Raw genomic sequence first — 17,949 nt, 5'->3', positions numbered from 1 at the left:
AAAAAATGGCTTCCAGGAGCGGTGGATTCATGGTGCCGGCACCGAGCCCCAGCAATAACCCTGAAGGCAAGAAAAAAAAAAAATCCACTGGGCAAAAAGCCACATTACAGAGACTGCTTAGAAACAACCAGATGGCGGTGTTTTGCTGCCACCTTGTGGACACGCTGAAGAATGCATTTGAATAAGAAAAAAACTCTCGGGGAGTCTGGTGGTGGTAGTGCAGCGGGTTAAGCACTTGGCGCTAAGCGAAAGGACCGGCATAAAGATCCCGGTTCAAGCCCCTGGCTCCCCACCTGCAGGGGAGTCACTTCACAGGCCGTGAAGCAGGTCTGCAGGTGTCTGTCTTTCTCTCCCCCTCTCTATCTTCTCCTTCTCTCTCCATCTCTATCTGTCCTATCTAACAACGACAACATCAATAACAATAATTACAACAGCAATAAAAACCAACAAGGGCAACAAAAGAGAAAGTAAATAAATAATAAATAAATAAATAAGAAAGAGACTCTCCGTATCTTCTTTAGATAACAATATATATGTTTACATGGAACCTCATTTAAAAAAACCAGATGGTGGTGTTTTTCTGCCGCCTTGTGGACACATTGAAGAATGCATCTGAATAGAAAAAGAAGCCTATACCTTTATATAATGATAATAATAATAATAATGGGATGCATTGGATCGACCTTCTCGTGGTGCATCCCGTGAGTACCCATTCATTGGGGAAACTGACGATCCTTCCTAGCCGACTGAATCCACATGGATCCCAGTCACTTTCAAAGCCAGCAACAAGCAGCTCCTGACAGCTTTCAAGCTGACGCTGTTGACTGGCTACGGAAGAAGGGCAAACGCTAGAATAACAACAACAACAACAACAACAACAATAATAATAATAAGCGCATATGGCGCAAAGCGCAAGGACCAGCATAAAGATCCGGTTTGAGCCTCCTGGGCCCCACCTGCAAGGGGGATCACTTCACAGGCGGTGAGGCAGGTCTGCAGGTGTCTTATCTTTCTCTCTCCCTCTCTGTCTTCCCCTCCTCTCTCCATTTCTCTCTGTCCTTTCCAACAATGATGACATCAATAACAACAACAACAAAAACAAAAACAAGGGCACAAAATGGAATGAATAAATAAATATTAATAATATATATATTTACATGGAACTTCATTTTTAAAAAAGTCTTTAAGATATGCACTGTGGGCAGGGGTAGATAGCATAATGGTTATGTAAACAGACGGTCATGCCTGGGGCTTCGAAGTCCCAGGTTCAATCCCCTGCACCACCATAAACCAGAGCTGAGCAGTGCTCTGGTAAAAAAAAAAAAAAAAAAATCACTGTGCACAAAACTTGCTCTCCTTCCCATGAAATGCTTAGAAACAACCTGGATTGTGACGAAATGGCAGCTGTGGACAACTAGATCTAGAGTCCTCCTAAAAATTCCTTAAATGTGGGGTTGATCCTGGAGACCCAACACACTCTTCCTGACTCTTTTCCTTTAAAAAAAAAATTAAACATATGTATATTATTAGATTGAGACAGAAACAGAAGGGAGGAGGAGGTAGAAAGGGAAAGATAGAAAGATATGGTGGACAGGGCCAGGTAGTGGCGCACCTGGTTGAGCGCACATGTCACAATGCGCAAGGAGCCAGGTTCAATCCCCTGGTTCCTACCTGCAGGGGGAAATCTTCACAAGTGGTGAAGCAGGGCTGCAGGTGTCTCTCTTGCTCCCAATCATCCCCTTCCCTCTCGATTTCTACCTGTCTCTATCCAATAAATAAATAAAGATAATTTTTAAAAAATTTTTAAAAAGGAAAGATATGGTGGGGGTAGATAGCATAATGGTTATGCAAAGAGATTCTCATGCCTGAGGCTCCAAGGCCCCAGGTTCAATTCCTACACCAGATCCATAAATCATAAATCAGACCTGAGCAGCACTCTGGTAATAAAAGAGAGAAAAAGAGAGAGGGAAAGATAGAGAGACAGACATCTGCAGCCCTGCTTACTTGTGAAGCTTTCCCCCTGTAGGTGGGACCAGGGGCTTGAACCCAGGTCCTTGTGCACTGCAATATGTGCACTCAACCAGGTACATCACTACCTGGCTCCCTTTCTCTCTTTTTTTAAAGATTTTATTTATTAATTAATGAGAAAGATAGGAGAGAGAGAAAGAACCAGACATCACTCACTCTGGTACATGTGCTGCCAGGAACTGAACTCAAGACCTCATGCTTGAGAGCCTAGTGCCTTAGCCACTGCGCCACCTCCCGGACCACCCTTCTCTTTCTTTTCTTAAAAATTTTCAGGGGTCGGGCGGTAGCGCAGTGGGTTAAGTGCACATGGGGCAAAGCACAGGGACTGGCGTGAGAATCCTGGTTCGAGCCCCCAGCTCCCCACCTGTAGGGGGGTCATTTGACGGGCGGTGAAGCAGGTCTGCAGGTGTCTGTCTTTCTCTCCCCTCTCTGTCTTCCCTTCTTCTCTCCATTTCTCTCTGTCCTATCCAACAACAACAACAACAACGATACAATAAAACAAGGGCAACAAAAGGGGGGGAAGTGGCCTCCAGGAGCAGTGGATTCGTGGTACAGGCACCGAGCCACAGCAATAACCCTGGAGGCAAAAAAAAATTTTTTTTTATTTGTTTATTGGATAGAGACATAAATTGAGAGGAAGGGGAGATAAAGACATCTGCAGCATTTGTAGCACTGTGAAGCTTCCCCCTCTAGGGAGTGGAGAAGTAGGGGCTTGAACCCAGGTCCTTGTGCATGATAACATGTGCTCTCGGGCTAGGGGTAGATAGCATAATGGTTATGCAAACAGACTCTCATGCCTGAGGCTCCAAAGTCCCAGGTTCAATCTCCACCACTACCATAAGCCAGAGCTGAACAGTGCTCTGGTAAAAAATAAATAAATAAATAAATAAATAAAAAATAAACAAAAAAAACCCAAAAAAACATGTGCTCTCAACCAGGTGTGCCAACTGCCCTACTCTCAGCCCCGACACCGCCCCCCTGCTACCCTGTCTTGGTCTCTGTAGTCAGCGTGCATCCCCAGCACCACTCCCAGCAAACCCACAAATGACCCTGGGAGGCTTTTTGCTGAATGACAACTGTAACAGTTTTATTTCCAAAGCTGCTGTCCCTCCCTGGCTTGTGGTGGAAGGAGGCCTTTGGCTGAAGCATCAGGACTATGCAGGGTGGAAGTGTGGGCAGGGAGGGAGCACTGGCTTGGGAGGCTGGGGTCAGAGAGGCCCCTCACACGGGCTCCATCTGCAGCTCTTCCCCCTCCAGTGGCTCTATCTGGTGGAAGGCGGCGTGGGAGCCAATGACCACAAGGGTAGCTCCTGTGGAGAAGCCAAGCGTTCAGGGCCCTGTGCCCTCACCTGCCACCTCCCAAGCCCCCTGCCGCTCACACCCTGTACTCACCCAGGACCCAGAAGACAGCCGAGCCGGCACCAGCCAGCCAGAAGAAAGGAAAGGAGACAGCCCCGGCCAGAGCATACTGATGGACTGGGGTCACCTCACGGCCTGGGGAGCAGACAGCATGTTGGCACCTGTTCCTACACTTCCTGGCCTCTGGTCCCAGAGAAGCCCCTTGTGTCCACCCCCACAGCTCGGGGGGGCCTCTGGGGAAGAGTCCAAACTGCTCACATTAAGGCCCTCTAAAGGCCCAGACACAGCCATTTCTCTGATATCCCCACTCTCCCCCAGAACACAGTGCATCTTCCTCAGTCACCACACTCTGCCTTTTCACCCCATTCTTTGAGGAAGCTCCCAGACTGCTCCCCCTCCACCCCACCCCAACACACAAACATACACACAAGCTGGGGTTCTCCTGCTCCAATCTGCACATGCAGACCAGCACTTTCAAAACAGGGGCACAGGGGTCAGGCCTGACACGGAGCTTGCCTTCAGGATTACCCATTTTATTGGATAAGAAAAACAGAAATTAAGAGAGGAGGAAAAGATAGAGAGAAATAGAGACACCTGCAAACCTGCTTCACAGTTTGTGAAGCTTCCCTCCTGCACAGAGGGAGCTGGGCACTCGAACCTGGATCCTTACACTTAGTACTATTTGCGCTTAACTGGGTATATCACCACCCATCCCTCTTATTATTATTTTTTAACCCCTTTAGGATTATCGCTGGGGCTCGATGCCTGCAGGACAGATCCACTGCTCCTGGTGGCCATTTTTTCTTTCCTTAACAGGAGAGGGAGAAACTGAGGGGGAGGTGAGAGAGAAGGAAACAGGGAGAAAGACAGAAAAGCACTTGTAGACCTGCTTCACCGCTTCTGAAGCTCCACCCCAGCAGATGGGGAGCAGGGGCTCAAACCTGGGTCCCTGTGCATGGTAACATGTGCACTTAACTAGCTGTGCCACCACCGGGCCCCTGGAGCTGTGTTTTTAGAGCCTGTACCATGTTTCACAAGCATGTGAGTTGTGGCTGGTAAAGCAAAATGATCTCACAGGACAGGGAGAGTTTCTGGCTTCTTGTGGGTAACTGGAAGCTGAGCATGTCTGTGCCCATCTGTCCCAAAGGCCACACCACCCAGCCCACCCACCTCAGTCCTGTATGCTATTTGCAGGCCCCCGAAGGTCTCTGTCTGATCCCAGGTCTTCCCTGCCCTCAATCCAAATTTGAGCTTCACCTGGGTGGGGACTCAGGTCCCTCTTGTCACTCTAGGAGTTCGTGGTGCCAGTCTGGGATTCTATGAACCACTGGCTTCATCTTCCCTCTCTGAGAAGTCTCAGGACCTTTTAAGTTCCCATTCCAGGAAGCAGAAAAGTGGAAGGGACAGATCTAGGCCCGTGTTAACATCGCTACCTGGTGTCCTATGTGGGTACCTGCAGCTGATTCTGTCCACCCAGAGCTCTGGGAGGAGGGAATAGGCAAGTGCCAAGTTTTTTTTTCCTCCAGGGTTATTGCTGGGCTCGGTGCCTGCACCATGAATCCACCGCTCCTGGAGGCCATTTTTCCCCCTTTTTGTTGCCGCCTCGTTGCGGTTATTATTGCCATTGTTGACGTTGCTTTGTTGTTGGATAGGACAGAGAGAAATGGAGAGAGGAGGGGAAGACAGAGAGAGAAGGGAGAGAAAGATAGACACCTGCAGACCTGCTTCACCGCCCGTGAAGCGACTCCCCTGCAGGTGGGGAGCCGGGGGGCTCGAACCGGGATCTTTACGCCGGTCCCTGAGCTTTGCGCCACGTGCGCTTAACCCGCTGCGCCACCGCCCGACTCCCGGCAAGTGCCAAGTTTTAAGGAATAGAAGCTGGACGGACAGTGCGTTCTGAGCGGGGGCTGAGAATAAGTGGGCTCATCCAGTGTCTCAGAGATATTAAGGAATATGATGTGGGGGAATCTAGTATGGATCTAAGTTTGGGCAGATGGGTTTGGGGTCCAGAGCTTCATTCCAAGTGACCAGGATTTGAAAGGTCAGGAATCTGTCTGGGCGCGGGGGGGGGGGGGGGGGGTTCTCACCAAAGAGCACAAACTTGGACTGCAACGTGCGCAGATATAAGATGTAACAGGCTCCAAAGAAGACAGCCAGAGCCACCAGCAGCATAGGGGACGTCACCCTGGAGGAGGGCAGGAAGGCATCGTTAGTTGGCTGGGACTGGGTTAGCCAGGGAGGCCCTGAGCTTCACCTGCAAGTGGCAGGCCAGTTCCTGGGACAAGGTAATGTCAGGCTAAGTTTGGTTACACTTTGATCTCGTCCTAGTCAGGTTGTTTAAAGGGCCTGAGAGAAGAGGGGAGGGTCCTGGGCAGAGAGGGACTGGGCTAGCTATAGACGGCGGGCTGAACGGGATAGGGGGCGTGTCCAGGAGGGTCTATCCAATCAGAGAGTGGGTGGTCCTGGTGGGTGGGACCTCAGAGGGGCTAGACGCCTTGGGAGTGGTCGAAGGGGCAGCAGTGCAGTGAAGCGGGGCTAGGCCCGGGGGCGGGGCTTGGCCCGGGGGGGGCGGGGCGGAGGGTCCCGGTGAGGTGGGCTGGGGCGACAGGCACTCACACGCAATACACGATGAGGCCCAGGAACACGAACACGTAGTTGCTCTGGTAGTACTCCACATTGCGAACCAGGCGCTGGCACAGCTCGCCCAGGTTGCGGGGCCGCGAGAAGCGCCGCTGGTCCACGAAGGTGCCCCAGGGCCGGATGGTCGCGCGGCGCCGCTCCAGCCACTCCCGCCCCGCGCCAGAAGGAATCAGTTTCGGCAGCAGGGTCCTGGTGGGTGGGGACAAGTCAGCGGTAGATCGAACCCCCAAGCAAGAAAGGGAGACCCAGTGGCCAAGGATGGGGAGGGGTTAGGGGGAAGAGGGCTCAAGACCCCTAGGCCCAGGAGAGAAGGGGGCTGATGACCCACATTCGAGTCCTCCAAGTGGAGTCCAGGGTCCTGGACTCGTGTGTGTGCGGACCCGGAGGTCTAGGACCCGAGGGAAGAGAGGAGAGAAAGGCAGGACTCGCGGGTCTCGGGTCAGGGGGGCTAGAGTCGGCGTGCTCACGCGGCGCTCAGCCCTTCAGCTTCAGCATCCATCTGCTGGTCCTTCTCGGTCGCCATGACTGCGTGGTGACGGGTGGAACCGCTGTAACGAGCCCGGGGCCCCGGAGACCCCGCTGGCCCTGCCCGAGCCCGGCCTCGCCCAGCGGAGCAGACGTGGCGCCGCTCCGGAGCCGGGGAGGCGGTGGTTCTGCCGCGGAGCAGTGTGGGAGTTGTAGTTCTGATACTCTTTGGGAGCGCGGGCGCCATGATGGTGCTCGCAAAATACCCTGGGAGTTGTAGTTACATAAAGCGCCGACATACGCCTCTGGGCATTATGGGAATTGTAGTGTAGAGGAAGGTGAGGGGACGGTTCAGGGCAGTGTGAGAGCTTTGAGGGCGGAGGCTGGTTACCTGCACTGCTCTTGTGCAGCATACAAGGGGGACCTTGTAGAGCTGTTCTTCCCATATAACATACTCGGAGAGCTTAATAAAACAATTAGATGTCTTGGTTCAGCAGATATGGGCAAGGCACATTTTGCTTTTCTAGCAGGTTTCTAGGTGATGCTGAGGCTGCTAGTTGATGAAGCACATTTTTGAATAGGCAAACTGTAGTGCATTCATGTGACTCTGTTCCTTCTTTCCTTAAGGCTAAGGCTAGACACAGGGTCATGACTGCTGGAGGGGGAATATGAGGTAGGGAGCACTGGACTTCCTTAATGAATTAAGGCTAGGAACCTACACACACACACGCACACACACACACGCACACATGCACACACACACTGCACTTCTGGACAGGAAGGGACATTGAGAAAGGGAAAGGATAGTGGATATTAAAATCAAGTCAGGTAGGTGGAAATTGAGGCTGTGTTCAACTGTCCTCTCCCTGAACCCCTGAAGATTAATCTGCACCTTGATGGAGCCTCCTACTTGCATGGGGTTATGGCTCAGTTATACCAAGCATACAGACTTTGAAAGAGTCCTGATATTTTATCATTAGTAGTAGTATTTTAAGATTTATTTAGTTACTAACAGAGTGAAGGAAAGAGGGTGAAGGAGACAGCATAATGACTATGCCAAAGGCTTTCACGACTGAGACTCTGAGTCCCAGGTTCAGTCCCTGGCACCCACCACCATAAACCAGAGCTGAGCAAGGCTGTAGTTTAAAAAAAAAAAAACAAAAACCGAATGAGTGGCTGGGTGGGGAGAGAGAGAGAACCAAAATCTCTGGTGTATTTGATGGTGGGAATCAAATTCAGAACCTCATGCTTGAGGGTCCAAAGCTCTAGCCACTGTGTCACTTATTAGGCCACAACTTTATTATCTTTCAAATATTTGTTGATTTATTTATGAGAGAAAATAAGACAGAGGATGAACAGCAGTTCTCAAATCTGGCATAAGGGGGTGCCAGAGATCACATCTAAGGTCTCTTAAGGCCTCACTGCTGTTGTCACTACACTTTGATGAAAGATGTAATTGTTACAGAGTTCAGCCTTCTCAAATGTAAAAGTAATATTAAATGGCAGGGAGACAGCATAATAGTTCTGCAAAAGACTCTAATGCCTGGGCTCTGAGGTCCCGGTCTCAATCCCCAGCACTACCCACCATAAGCCAGAGCTGAGTAGGGCTCTGGTCTCTGTGTGTATGTGTGTGTGTCTTGCTCTCTATATCTGTCTCTCATTAAAAAACAAAAGAGGGGGAGTCGGGCTGTAGCTCAGCGGGTTAAGCGCAGGTGGCGCAAAGCACAAGGTCGGCATAAGGATCCCGGTTGGAGCCCCCGGCTCCCCACCTGCAGGGGAGTCGCTTCACAGGCGGTGAAGCAGGTCTGCAGGTGTCTATCTTTCTCTGCCCCTCTCTGTCTTCCCCTCCTCTCTCCATTTCTCTCTGTCCTACCTAACAACGACAACATCAATAACAATAATAACTACAACAACAATGAAAAACAACAAGGACAACAAAAGAGAAAATAAATAAAATATATACTAAAAAAAGGGGGCAACAGACTTTATGTAATTTCTATAAATCTGACTTTCGAAGAATGACAAATGCATTCGTGATGTCTGCCTTAAATTTGAAGATTAAATAACTAGTTATCATCAAACAGTGAAAAATCAAAAAACATTATGGACTGGCACAGCATTCTCAGGAGGTGGGAAAGACACCTCTGTCAAGGGGGATGGCAGCGCACTCCCCAGCCCCACTCTCCTGGGTGTGTTCAGGGTCCCAAGCTGAAAAGGAATGAACTATAGTTTTATTTTATTGCCGCCAAGTTTGTTGCTGGGACTTGGTGCCTGCCTGAATGGTGAATTCACTACTCCTGGTGGCCATTTTTATTTTCCTTTTATTTATATTTTCTTGTTTTGGGGGGAGGAGGTGGAGACAAAGATAAATAAATTGGAAAGGGGGACAGCAAGAGAGAGAAAGTGAGAGAGACCTGTAGCACTGCTTCACTGCTCATAAAGTGTCCCCACTGCAGGTAGGGACTGGGGACTTGAACTTGGGACCTTGCTTATGCTAATGTACGCCTTATGCTGGGTGCACCACCATCCAGCCCTCATGATTTTTTTTTAATGTTGCATGTGTGATTCCACTGCTCCCGGGTCAACTTTCTTCACTCATTCTTATTTCAGATGTATATAGCGACAGAGAGGAGAGATCACAGCACTGCAGACATCATCCATGGAGCTTCACCAGGTGTTGTGATGATGACCCTATGTGGTGCCAGGGCTCAAATCTGGGGCATCACACATAGCAGGTGGATTATCTCCCAGCTCCAAATAAGTCAGACTCTAACCACTACCGTGTTCTGTTTACTTCCTCATCACCAGTTACTTATTTAAATATGTATTATTAGTATTTATTACACTGGGGAATGAACCCAGAGCCTCCTGTATGCCTAAGAACACTGCCCAGGGAGTCAGGCGGTAGCACAGCAGGTTAAGTGCAGGTGGTGCAAAGCATAAGGACCGGAGTAAGGATCCCGGTTTGAGACGCGGCTCCCCATCTGCAGGGAGGTTGCTTCACAAGTGGTGAAGCAGGTCTGCAGGTGTCTTTCTCTCCCCATCTCTGTCTTCCCTTCCTCTCTCCATTTCTGTCTGTCCTATCCAACAATGATGACATCAATAACAACAACAATAATAACTACAACAATAAAACAATAAGGGCAACAAAAGGGAATAAGTAAAAAATTTAAAAAAAAAAAGAACACTGCCCAATAGCCTTTTTGTTTTTATCTCCAGGGTTATTGCTGGCGCTCAGTGCCTGCACCACCAATCCACTGCTCCTGGAGGCTATTTTTTCCCCTTTTGTTGCCCTTGTTTGTTTATCGTTGTTCTTGTTATTGCTGTCATTGTTGTTGGATAGGACAGAGAGAAATGGAGAGAGGAGGGGAAGACAGAGGGGGAAAGAAAGACAGACACCTGCAGACCTGCTTCACTGCTTGTGAAGCGACTCCCCTGCAGGTGGGGAGTCAGGGGCTCAAACTGGGATCCTTACACCTGTACTTGCGCCTCGCCACGTGCGCTTAACTCGGTGCGCTACCGCCTGACCCCCCTCCAATAGCCAATTTTTATGCTTTATTTAAAGGAAAGACAGCGAAAGAGAGAGAGGAAGGAGGAATGGATGAGAAAAAAGAAAAAGAGGGAGAGACACTGCAACATTACTCCACTATCTCTGGAATCCCACCTTGTGCTCCCATGAAGGTGGGGTTCTAACCCAGGGCCACATGCAGAGAATGGTACTTGTTTTACTAAGTGAGCAATATCATATATATATATATATTGGGTTGTTCAAAAAGTCATGACTTACCTTTTCTATGCAAAGATGCATCATGACTCTCTTTTCTATTTTATTTGATATAGGACAGAGAGAAATTGTGCAGGGAGAGGAAGGTAGAGAGGGAGAGAAACAGACAACTGAAGACCTACTTCACTGTTTGTAATGCTCCCCCCCCACAGGTGAGGAGTGGGGGCTCGAACCTGGGTCCTTGCATTTGATAACATGTGCGCTCAACTGGGTGTACCACTGCCTGGCCCCGACATCATACTTTTAAGTCTAAACTTCTAGTTGCTGTGCCATCTCCTGGGCTGCAAATAAATATATTGTTTTTAATTTTAAGATTGATTTCTTGAGTGGGGAAAATAGCATAGTGGTTATGCAAAAAAGACTCTCATGCCTAAGGCTCTGAAGTCTTGGGTTCAATCCCCTGCACCAGCAGACACCAGAGCTGAGGGGGCTCGAATCCAGATCCTTGAGTGGGTCCTTGTGCTTAGAGCTGTGTCCTTAACTAGGTGCACCACCACCTAGCCCCCCTCTTTTTTCTTTTCTTTACTTGATAAGACAGAGAGGGGAGGGAGAAGTAGAGAGAGAGAGCTGCAGCACTTTTTAATCAATCGTGTGAAGCCTCCCCCTGCAGGTGAGGAGTGAGGACTTTTACCCGGATCTTTGCACAGAGGAACGTGTGTGCTCAACCAGATGCACGGCCTGCACCCCTAGACAGACATGTTTTAATTTATTTATTTATTCCCTTTTGTTACCCTTGTTGTTTTATTGTTGTAGTTACTGTTGTTGTTATTGATGTTGTCGTGTTGGGTAGGACAGAAAGAAATGGAGAGAGGAGGGGAAGACAGAGAGGGGGAGAGAAAGATAGACCTGCCTGCTTCACTACTTGTGAAGTGATGACCCTGCAGGTGGGGAGCTGGGGCTCGAACGAGGATGCTTATTCTGGCCCTTGCGCTTTGCACCATGTGCTACAGACATTTTTTTTTTTTAATACACAAAGTGTGCTTAGAAGAGAGCAGGACACATGGTGCACTTGAGTGAATCACTGTCATCTTCCTCATCACCAGGGTCCCCCCTCGACACGACACGAGAAGATCCCCAATATGAGTCCTTATGACTCCCCTGTTCTGATCACCCCCTTGATGTGGTGAGATCAAGCTGCCCTCACTCTCACATCATCATTGTCGGGGCTGACACCCCACTGCTGAATGACTCCCCAAGCCCATGACTCCGGAGCTGGAGCCAGGCTCCATTTCTGGGCTTCCATGAGTCACCACACAGGCAGCTCACTACCCCCCACACCCATCCAGAAAGTAAGCACAACACACGCACAGCCGCTCTCTCCCCACTGATATATTTGATAGTTGTCCAGAACCAGAGATGGCATCAGCCAGGTGAAGAGGAGTAAAAAAGAGCCCAGGGAGGGGGCTGCAGGGCCGGGGTGAAGAGAGGGAGCGAAACAGAGACACAGAAAGGAGAAGAGGGGAGAGAGGCAGGGGGCAGGGAGAGAAGCCAGCCAGAGGGGGAGAGAGGCAGGAGATAACTTGAGGGGCTGAGGGTTGAGACGGGGCTGCAGGGAGAGAGGGCCCCTCTCCCCAGAATACAAAATGGGGGTGGCCTGGAGGGGGCTGCCCTGGGCATGGGGGGGGCAGGAAGAGATGGGCGACGTGGCCGGGTTGAGGTCAGTAGTAGGTTTCTTTCTCCACCCAACCTGCAGAGACAAAGGCAGAAAGTCAGAGACAGAGAGACACAAGTGGGGAAAGAAGTACCAGCAGAGAGAAGAGAGGAAGGTGGGAAGGGTTAATACAAAGAGAGGGAGGGAGAGAGGGAAACACACCGGCAGGGGGAGACAGAGAGAGCAAGGTCAGTGTCAAACAAGTCCAGTCCCCCAAACCCTCTCCAGTCCACTTCCCTCCAGCTGCACCCCTGCCCCGCCTGTCCTCCCAGTCTGCCCCCTCACCCCCGGGGTTCCTGCGCAGGATGAGTTTGCGGATTTCATCATAGACGAAGATGAGGAAACTGTAGGGGAAGGCACAGAACCACCAGCTGGGCCTGCAGAGACAGAGGGTTTCAGTATGGGAATGGGGGTACAGGACAGAGTCCTAGAGGACGGGGTGGAGGAGGGCAAGTCCCTGGCGCCCACAGGTGAGGGGCACCCCCACCACAGCTGTGGACTGGGGGCTGTGGAGTGCCCCACTGTGAGGACACAGAGGTGGGGGTTCAGAGACCCCTGGAATGCAGGAGGCTGAGATCCACGGCCCCAGGCTGTGTGTGTTGTGTGTGGTGGGGGGAGTGTTTGAGGGCCCCTGGACTGGTGAGGGGTGCTCACTTGAGAGGGTACATGCGAAGAGCTACGTCCATGCCGGGGCAGTAGGATAGGAAGGCAGCCAGAGCCGTCTCCTCAAACAGTCCAAAAATCAGGATCTTGTTCCTGGAGGCACAAGATGGGCAGGGCTGGGTGGGGAAAACCAGCCAGGCACCCCAATCCAGAGACCGAGACCACCCAAGGGTAGTGGGAGAGAGACCACCCAAGGGTAGAGAGCAAGAGACAGGGGGACACAAGGAGAACAAGAGACCAGGCGCTACAGAGAGGCAAAAGGTAAACCTCAGGAGACAGAGAGATGCCGAAAGACAAAAGGAGAGACAATAGGGAGATACAGACAGACTGCATAGGCTGCAAGGGGATCCAATGTCAGCCTCTCTTGTACAAGGAGACAGAGAAGACAGTGACTTCCTAATAGAAAGTCTGTTTGGAGGTTAAAAAAAAACATAATGAAAAGAGGGGTACAGACAGACCTACAAGCAGCCAAGCACTCACTTCATGCCCTGCTGGAAGACTGAATTCCTCCGGGTCTTGCAGATGATCAGATCAGCCCACTGGACAACCACAATGCTCACGAAGAAGGCTGTATGGCAGGTGAACTCCACCACCTTCCTCTGCTCATAGGTCTGTGGGTGAGGGGGCAGGCTTAGAGCGGCTCCGCCCACAAACAGACCACGTCCCCAGGGGACCCAGTTGGGGGGGGTGGTATTTGCACCCTCTGAGTGGGCCCCAGGGCACTGTAGAGACTGCCCACATGGTCCCCCACGGCTTCAGACGTGAAGAATCAGGATGGAGCCAGGTGGTGACACACCGGATTAAGGGTACACATCATATGCAAGGACCCTGGTTGGAGTCCCTGCTCCCCACCTGCAGGGGGAAGCTGCACAAGGGGGGAAGCAGGTCTGCAGGTGTCTCTCTCTCTCTCTACCCCCCTTTATCTTCCCCATACCTCTCAATTTCTGTCCAATAAAACAAAGTAAGATAAGATAAAATAAAACAAAACAAAACAAAATGGAAAAATTGCTGCCAAGGGTGACGGATTCACAGCGTAAGCACTAAGCCCCAGTGATAACCCTGATGACAAAAAAGGAGGAGAAGAAAAAAAAAAAGGAGGAGAAGGAAGGGAAGGAAGAGGAGGAGAATCAGGAGGTGTAGAGTGAGGAGAAGGATCAGTGATTACCTCAGTTGTCTATAAGGGACCCAGAGACCTCCAGAGGGGACAGACACTAGCTGGGCTTAGAAGGGACAGGCAGGGAGGAGAGCAGGAGGGCAGAGTCTGACTCCTGGACATGACGTCCAGTTGGGCTGGACCCAGCTGCCCAGGAGGCCCCAAGAGCCAGGTAAGAGTCTCCACAGCCCCCAGGGCAAAGGGCAAGCCATCTCAGGCCTTCCTCTGCTGCTGGCCCTGGCTCCCACTGCAGGCAAGGGCTCTGCCTGCGGTCCCAGCCCCACTCACCCACTGCTGTCCGTAACTGTCCTCCAGGTCATTGATGGTGCGGTCGTCCCAGTTCAGCCGGATGCCCACCAGATTGCCAGGCAAGAAGCCATTTTCCGCCAGGATCACAAAGTAAGAGAAGAAGCCTCCCAGGGCCTGAATCATTCCTGGGGGAGGAGGGAGGAGGAGAGAGGTTAAGGTGGGGGCTGGCAGCTGATACGGTCTCCCTGGAGACCCCCTCACACACATCCTGGGAAGACGATGGGTCACCTCAGTTCTGCTTGGGCATCAGGGCTGGACCCCTCGAGGCAACCTGAAATGGCAGCTGGATATGAGTCTACAAATAGGCTCCCCGAGACAGGCAAGAGAAGCTGGGGGTCACTCCCACCTGCCTTAGACTATATGTCCATCAGGAAAGCCCTGGGGTGGGAGGTCAGACAATGGTGCACCAAGTTGAGTGCACACTTTTAACTACCCACAAGGACCCAGGTTCAAGTCTCTGCTCCCCACCTACAGGGGAGGAAGTTTCATAAGCAGTGAAACAGGACTGCAGGTGCCCATCTCTTTCTTTCCCTACCTCCCTTCCCTCAATTTCTCTCTTCCTACCAAATAAAACAGAAAAAATAAAGGAAAAAATGGCTGCTGGGAGTGGTAGTTATGTAGTGCTGGCACCAAGCCCTAGCAATAACCCTGGTGGCAAAAAAAAAAGGGGGGAGAAGGGAACAGGGCAGTGTGACATTTGGTTAAGCACACACATTACAATGCACAAGCATGCGGATTGAAGCCTCTGGTCCCCATCTACAGGGGGAAGCTTCATGAGTGGTGAAGCAGGGCTGCGGGTGTCTCTCTGTCTATCTCCCTCTCCCCTCTCAATTTGTCTCTGTCTCTATCCAGTAATAGGTAAATAAAAATAAAAAACCTAAAAAAATTATTGAGGAAATGTCAGAAAGAGAGAGAGATAAGGAAAAGCGAGCAAACAAGCCCTGAGGATCCTTCGTCAGAGACGACCTCTTCAGGGCTCTCTGGCCTTTGCAGAATATTTCCAGTGACAGGCAGCTCAGCACCTGCAGGGCTCTGCATACCTCACCTCTGGCAGCCAGTTGAGGAAGAGGACTGACTCTTGTCCTCAGAGGATGATTTTGACCTTGTGGTCAGGGAGGTGGGCACAGCAGCTGGTTCAGAGGTGGACAGTCTGAGGCCAACCCTGGTGCTGCCACTTATGTCCTCTGCCCTCCTTGGGTATGCTCCTTGCATCCCCAGACCTGTGCTGGCCCCTCCTCCATGTCCACCACCCACCCACCTGCAGGCTCTCCATGTCCACTCGTGGAACACTACAGACCAGGCACTGTCCAGACCCTGGTGTCTGGCCATGCAGGTAGAGTGGGGGGAATGCGGTGGGGGTGGGTGGGCGAGGGGCAGCTCCTCACCGATCTGCCCGTAGGCCATGCTGATGAGTCTCTCGTTCACCAGCTTGTCAGTGCGCGGATTCCTGGGCTGTCTCTTCATGATGTCACTCTCTGCAGCCTCGTAGGCCAAGGAGATGGCAGGGACCTGGACAGGAGGGGCCAGGTGAGCTGGGGACAAAGGGGACATTTGCTCTCCCAGAGACCCAGGGTTGGCCAGGACTCACCATGTCGGTGCCCAGGTCAATGCAGAGAATGGTGATGGTGCCCAGGGGCAGGGGGATATTGGCCATGATGAAGAGCAGGAAGGGTGTGATCTCAGGGATGTTGCTGGTCAGGGTGTAGGCGATGGACTTCTTCAGGTTGTCAAAGATCAGGCGGCCTGCAGGGAGACAGGTTCTGACCCTGGGCCCAGCCCTCCCACTGTCCCTACCTACTCCACCCACCCACCCTTCCTAACCCACTCAGCCAGCCTTTCTATGCAGATGCCTGAACTCATTCCCCATTCAATGCAATTACTTTGGGAGGCAGGGTGATAACATAGTGGTTACGCAGAGTCTCCCATGTCTGAAGCTCCAAAGCCCCAGGTTCAACCCCCCCCCACACACACCATAAGCAAGAACTGAGCGGTGCTCTGGTTAAAAAAAAAGGGGGGGGTCGGGCGGTAGCGCAGCGGGTTAAGCGCATGTGGCACAAAGCGCAAGGACCGGCATAAGGATCCCGGTTTAGTCCCTGGCTCCCCACCTGCCGGGGGGGGGGGGGGGCGCGGGGATAGCTTCACAATCAGTGAAGGTCTGCAGGTGTTTGTCTTTCTCTCCCCCTCTCTGTCTTCCCTTCCTCTCTCCATTTTTCTCTGTCCTATCCAACAGCAACGACATCAATAACAACAACAATAACCACAACAGCAATAAAACAACAAGGACAACAAAAGGGAAAAAAAATAGCCTCCAGGAGCAGTGGTTTTGTGGAGCAGGCACTGAGCCCTGGAGGCAAAAAAAAAAAGGGGTGGTGCTGGTCAGTGACAGGACACAGCACACCTAGTAGAACACACACACACACACACACACACACACACACACACAATTTTTTTTTTTTTTGCCTCCAGGGTTATTGCTGGGGCTTGGTGCCTGCACCATGAATCCACTGCTCCTGGAGGTCTTCCCCCCCTTTTTTGTTTCCCTTGCTGTTGTAGCCTTGTTGTGGTTATTATTGTTGTTGTTGATGTCGTTCATTGTTGGATAGGACAGAGAGAAATGGAGAGAGGAGGGGAAGACGGGGAGAGAAAAGTAAGACACCTGCGGGGAGTTGGGCGGCAGTGCAGCGGGTTAAGCACAGAAAGAGAGACACCTGCAGACTTGCTTCACCACTTGTGAAGCAACTCCCCTGCAGGTGGGGAGCTGGAGGCTCGAACTGGGATCCTTACTCTGGTCCTTGCACCGCTTTGTGCCACGTGTGCTTAACCCACTGTGCTACTGCCCGACTCCCAGAACACATATATTACAGTGCACAAGGGGCCTGGGCTCAAGTCCCTGGTCCCCACCTGCACGGGATGAAGCTTCACGTACTGTGAAGCAGAGCTGCAAGTCTCTCTCCCTATCTCCCACTACCTTCTCAATTTCTCTCCACCTATAAAAGAAATTGGAAAAAGGGCCACAGGGAGCAGTGGATTTGTCATGCAGACATGGAGCGAGTGATAATCCTGGTGGCAATTAAAAAACTTTTTTAAGTCACTGAGGAGCAGCTGGGGAAATGACTCATCTGGTAAATGTGTGGGACTCACATGCCTGCTGTTCCGAGTTCGAGCCCTGATGACACTGCATGTAGCAGAGTGGTGCTGATTTCCCTTGTCTAGTTAGGAGCCCTGTTGCACCGCCCTCCCCCATCCTGGCTCCCAGTCTCTGTGTGTGTGTATTTATTTATTTATTTATTTATTTATTTATTTATTTATTTATTTATTTTAAACCAGAGCACTACTCAGCTCTGGCTTTGGGTGGGGGCGTGGGGACTGAACCTGGGACTTCTGGAGCCTCGGGCATGGAAGTCTTCTTGCATAACCATTATGCTATTCTCCCACCCCCTGTCTGCTACCCTTTTAATTTGTCTAACTTGTTTAAGGCTTAGTCCTCCTGAAGGCGGGAACCATGTGCCTCAGCTCACAGCTCTAGCTCACTGCCCCCGAGACACAGCTGTGTCACCACCCAGCATGATGCCAGGCAACGTCAGCAGAGTCCGAGTGTGTGTGTGTGTGTGTGTGTCCCCAGTGCAGGTGCAAAGCTGTTTCAGGGATGAGGAAGGGTTAGCCAGGGCTGCCTCTCGGGCACAGAAGGCAATGGAGAAGGGCATTTAATTTGGCACATTACACTCAGCTTTACTGCTTGAGTTCTCTCTTATCATTAATTGTTTTATCCTCCAGGGGCATTTCAAATGGGAGAGAGAAACGGGAAGAAAATGCACCACAGTGTGAAGAGTGGTTATTTCTGGATGGTGAGGTTAGGGTGATTCCAATTTTCTTCTTAATGCTTTTCTGCATTTTCCT

General features: G+C 51.2%; 2 protein-coding genes across 4 annotated transcripts in view; both read right to left on the bottom strand.

Moving 5' to 3' along the window:
* Window positions 1-3,087: 3,087 nt before the first annotated feature.
* On the bottom strand, window positions 3,088-6,662 carry RABAC1 (Rab acceptor 1). 2 transcript variants are annotated; one of them, XM_007532915.3, is made up of 5 exons: window positions 6,495-6,662; window positions 6,004-6,216; window positions 5,475-5,572; window positions 3,421-3,522; window positions 3,088-3,338 (listed from the first exon to the last, which is right to left on the bottom strand). In XM_007532915.3, exons 1-5 carry the CDS (start codon window positions 6,548-6,550, stop codon window positions 3,250-3,252), a joined length of 558 nt encoding a protein of 185 aa, XP_007532977.1. In that variant the 5' UTR covers window positions 6,551-6,662; the 3' UTR covers window positions 3,088-3,249. The 2 variants fall into 2 exon arrangements, with proteins under 2 accessions (XP_007532977.1, XP_016047965.1); XM_016192479.2 differs by lacking the exon at window positions 6,495-6,662 and adding an exon at window positions 6,356-6,489.
* A 4,928-nt stretch (window positions 6,663-11,590) lies between these two features.
* The window catches only part of ATP1A3 (ATPase Na+/K+ transporting subunit alpha 3), a 30,318-nt gene continuing 23,959 nt past the window's right edge, over window positions 11,591-17,949 (bottom strand). For both annotated transcript variants that reach the window (XM_007532916.3, XM_007532917.3), the window contains exons 17-23: window positions 15,641-15,795; window positions 15,438-15,561; window positions 14,032-14,177; window positions 13,071-13,201; window positions 12,582-12,683; window positions 12,213-12,304; window positions 11,591-11,963 (exon numbers count right to left, since the gene is read on the bottom strand). In XM_007532916.3, the coding sequence (XP_007532978.1) occupies window positions 11,935-11,963; window positions 12,213-12,304; window positions 12,582-12,683; window positions 13,071-13,201; window positions 14,032-14,177; window positions 15,438-15,561; window positions 15,641-15,795 (779 nt within the window). In that variant the 3' untranslated portion in view covers window positions 11,591-11,934. The remainder of the gene's footprint in view (window positions 11,964-12,212; window positions 12,305-12,581; window positions 12,684-13,070; window positions 13,202-14,031; window positions 14,178-15,437; window positions 15,562-15,640; window positions 15,796-17,949) is intronic.

This window comes from Erinaceus europaeus, chromosome 2 (genome assembly GCF_950295315.1).
Source record: "Erinaceus europaeus chromosome 2, mEriEur2.1, whole genome shotgun sequence".
Lineage (NCBI taxonomy): Eukaryota > Metazoa > Chordata > Mammalia > Eulipotyphla > Erinaceidae > Erinaceus > Erinaceus europaeus.
This window is presented reverse-complemented; position numbering and strand designations above follow the sequence as displayed.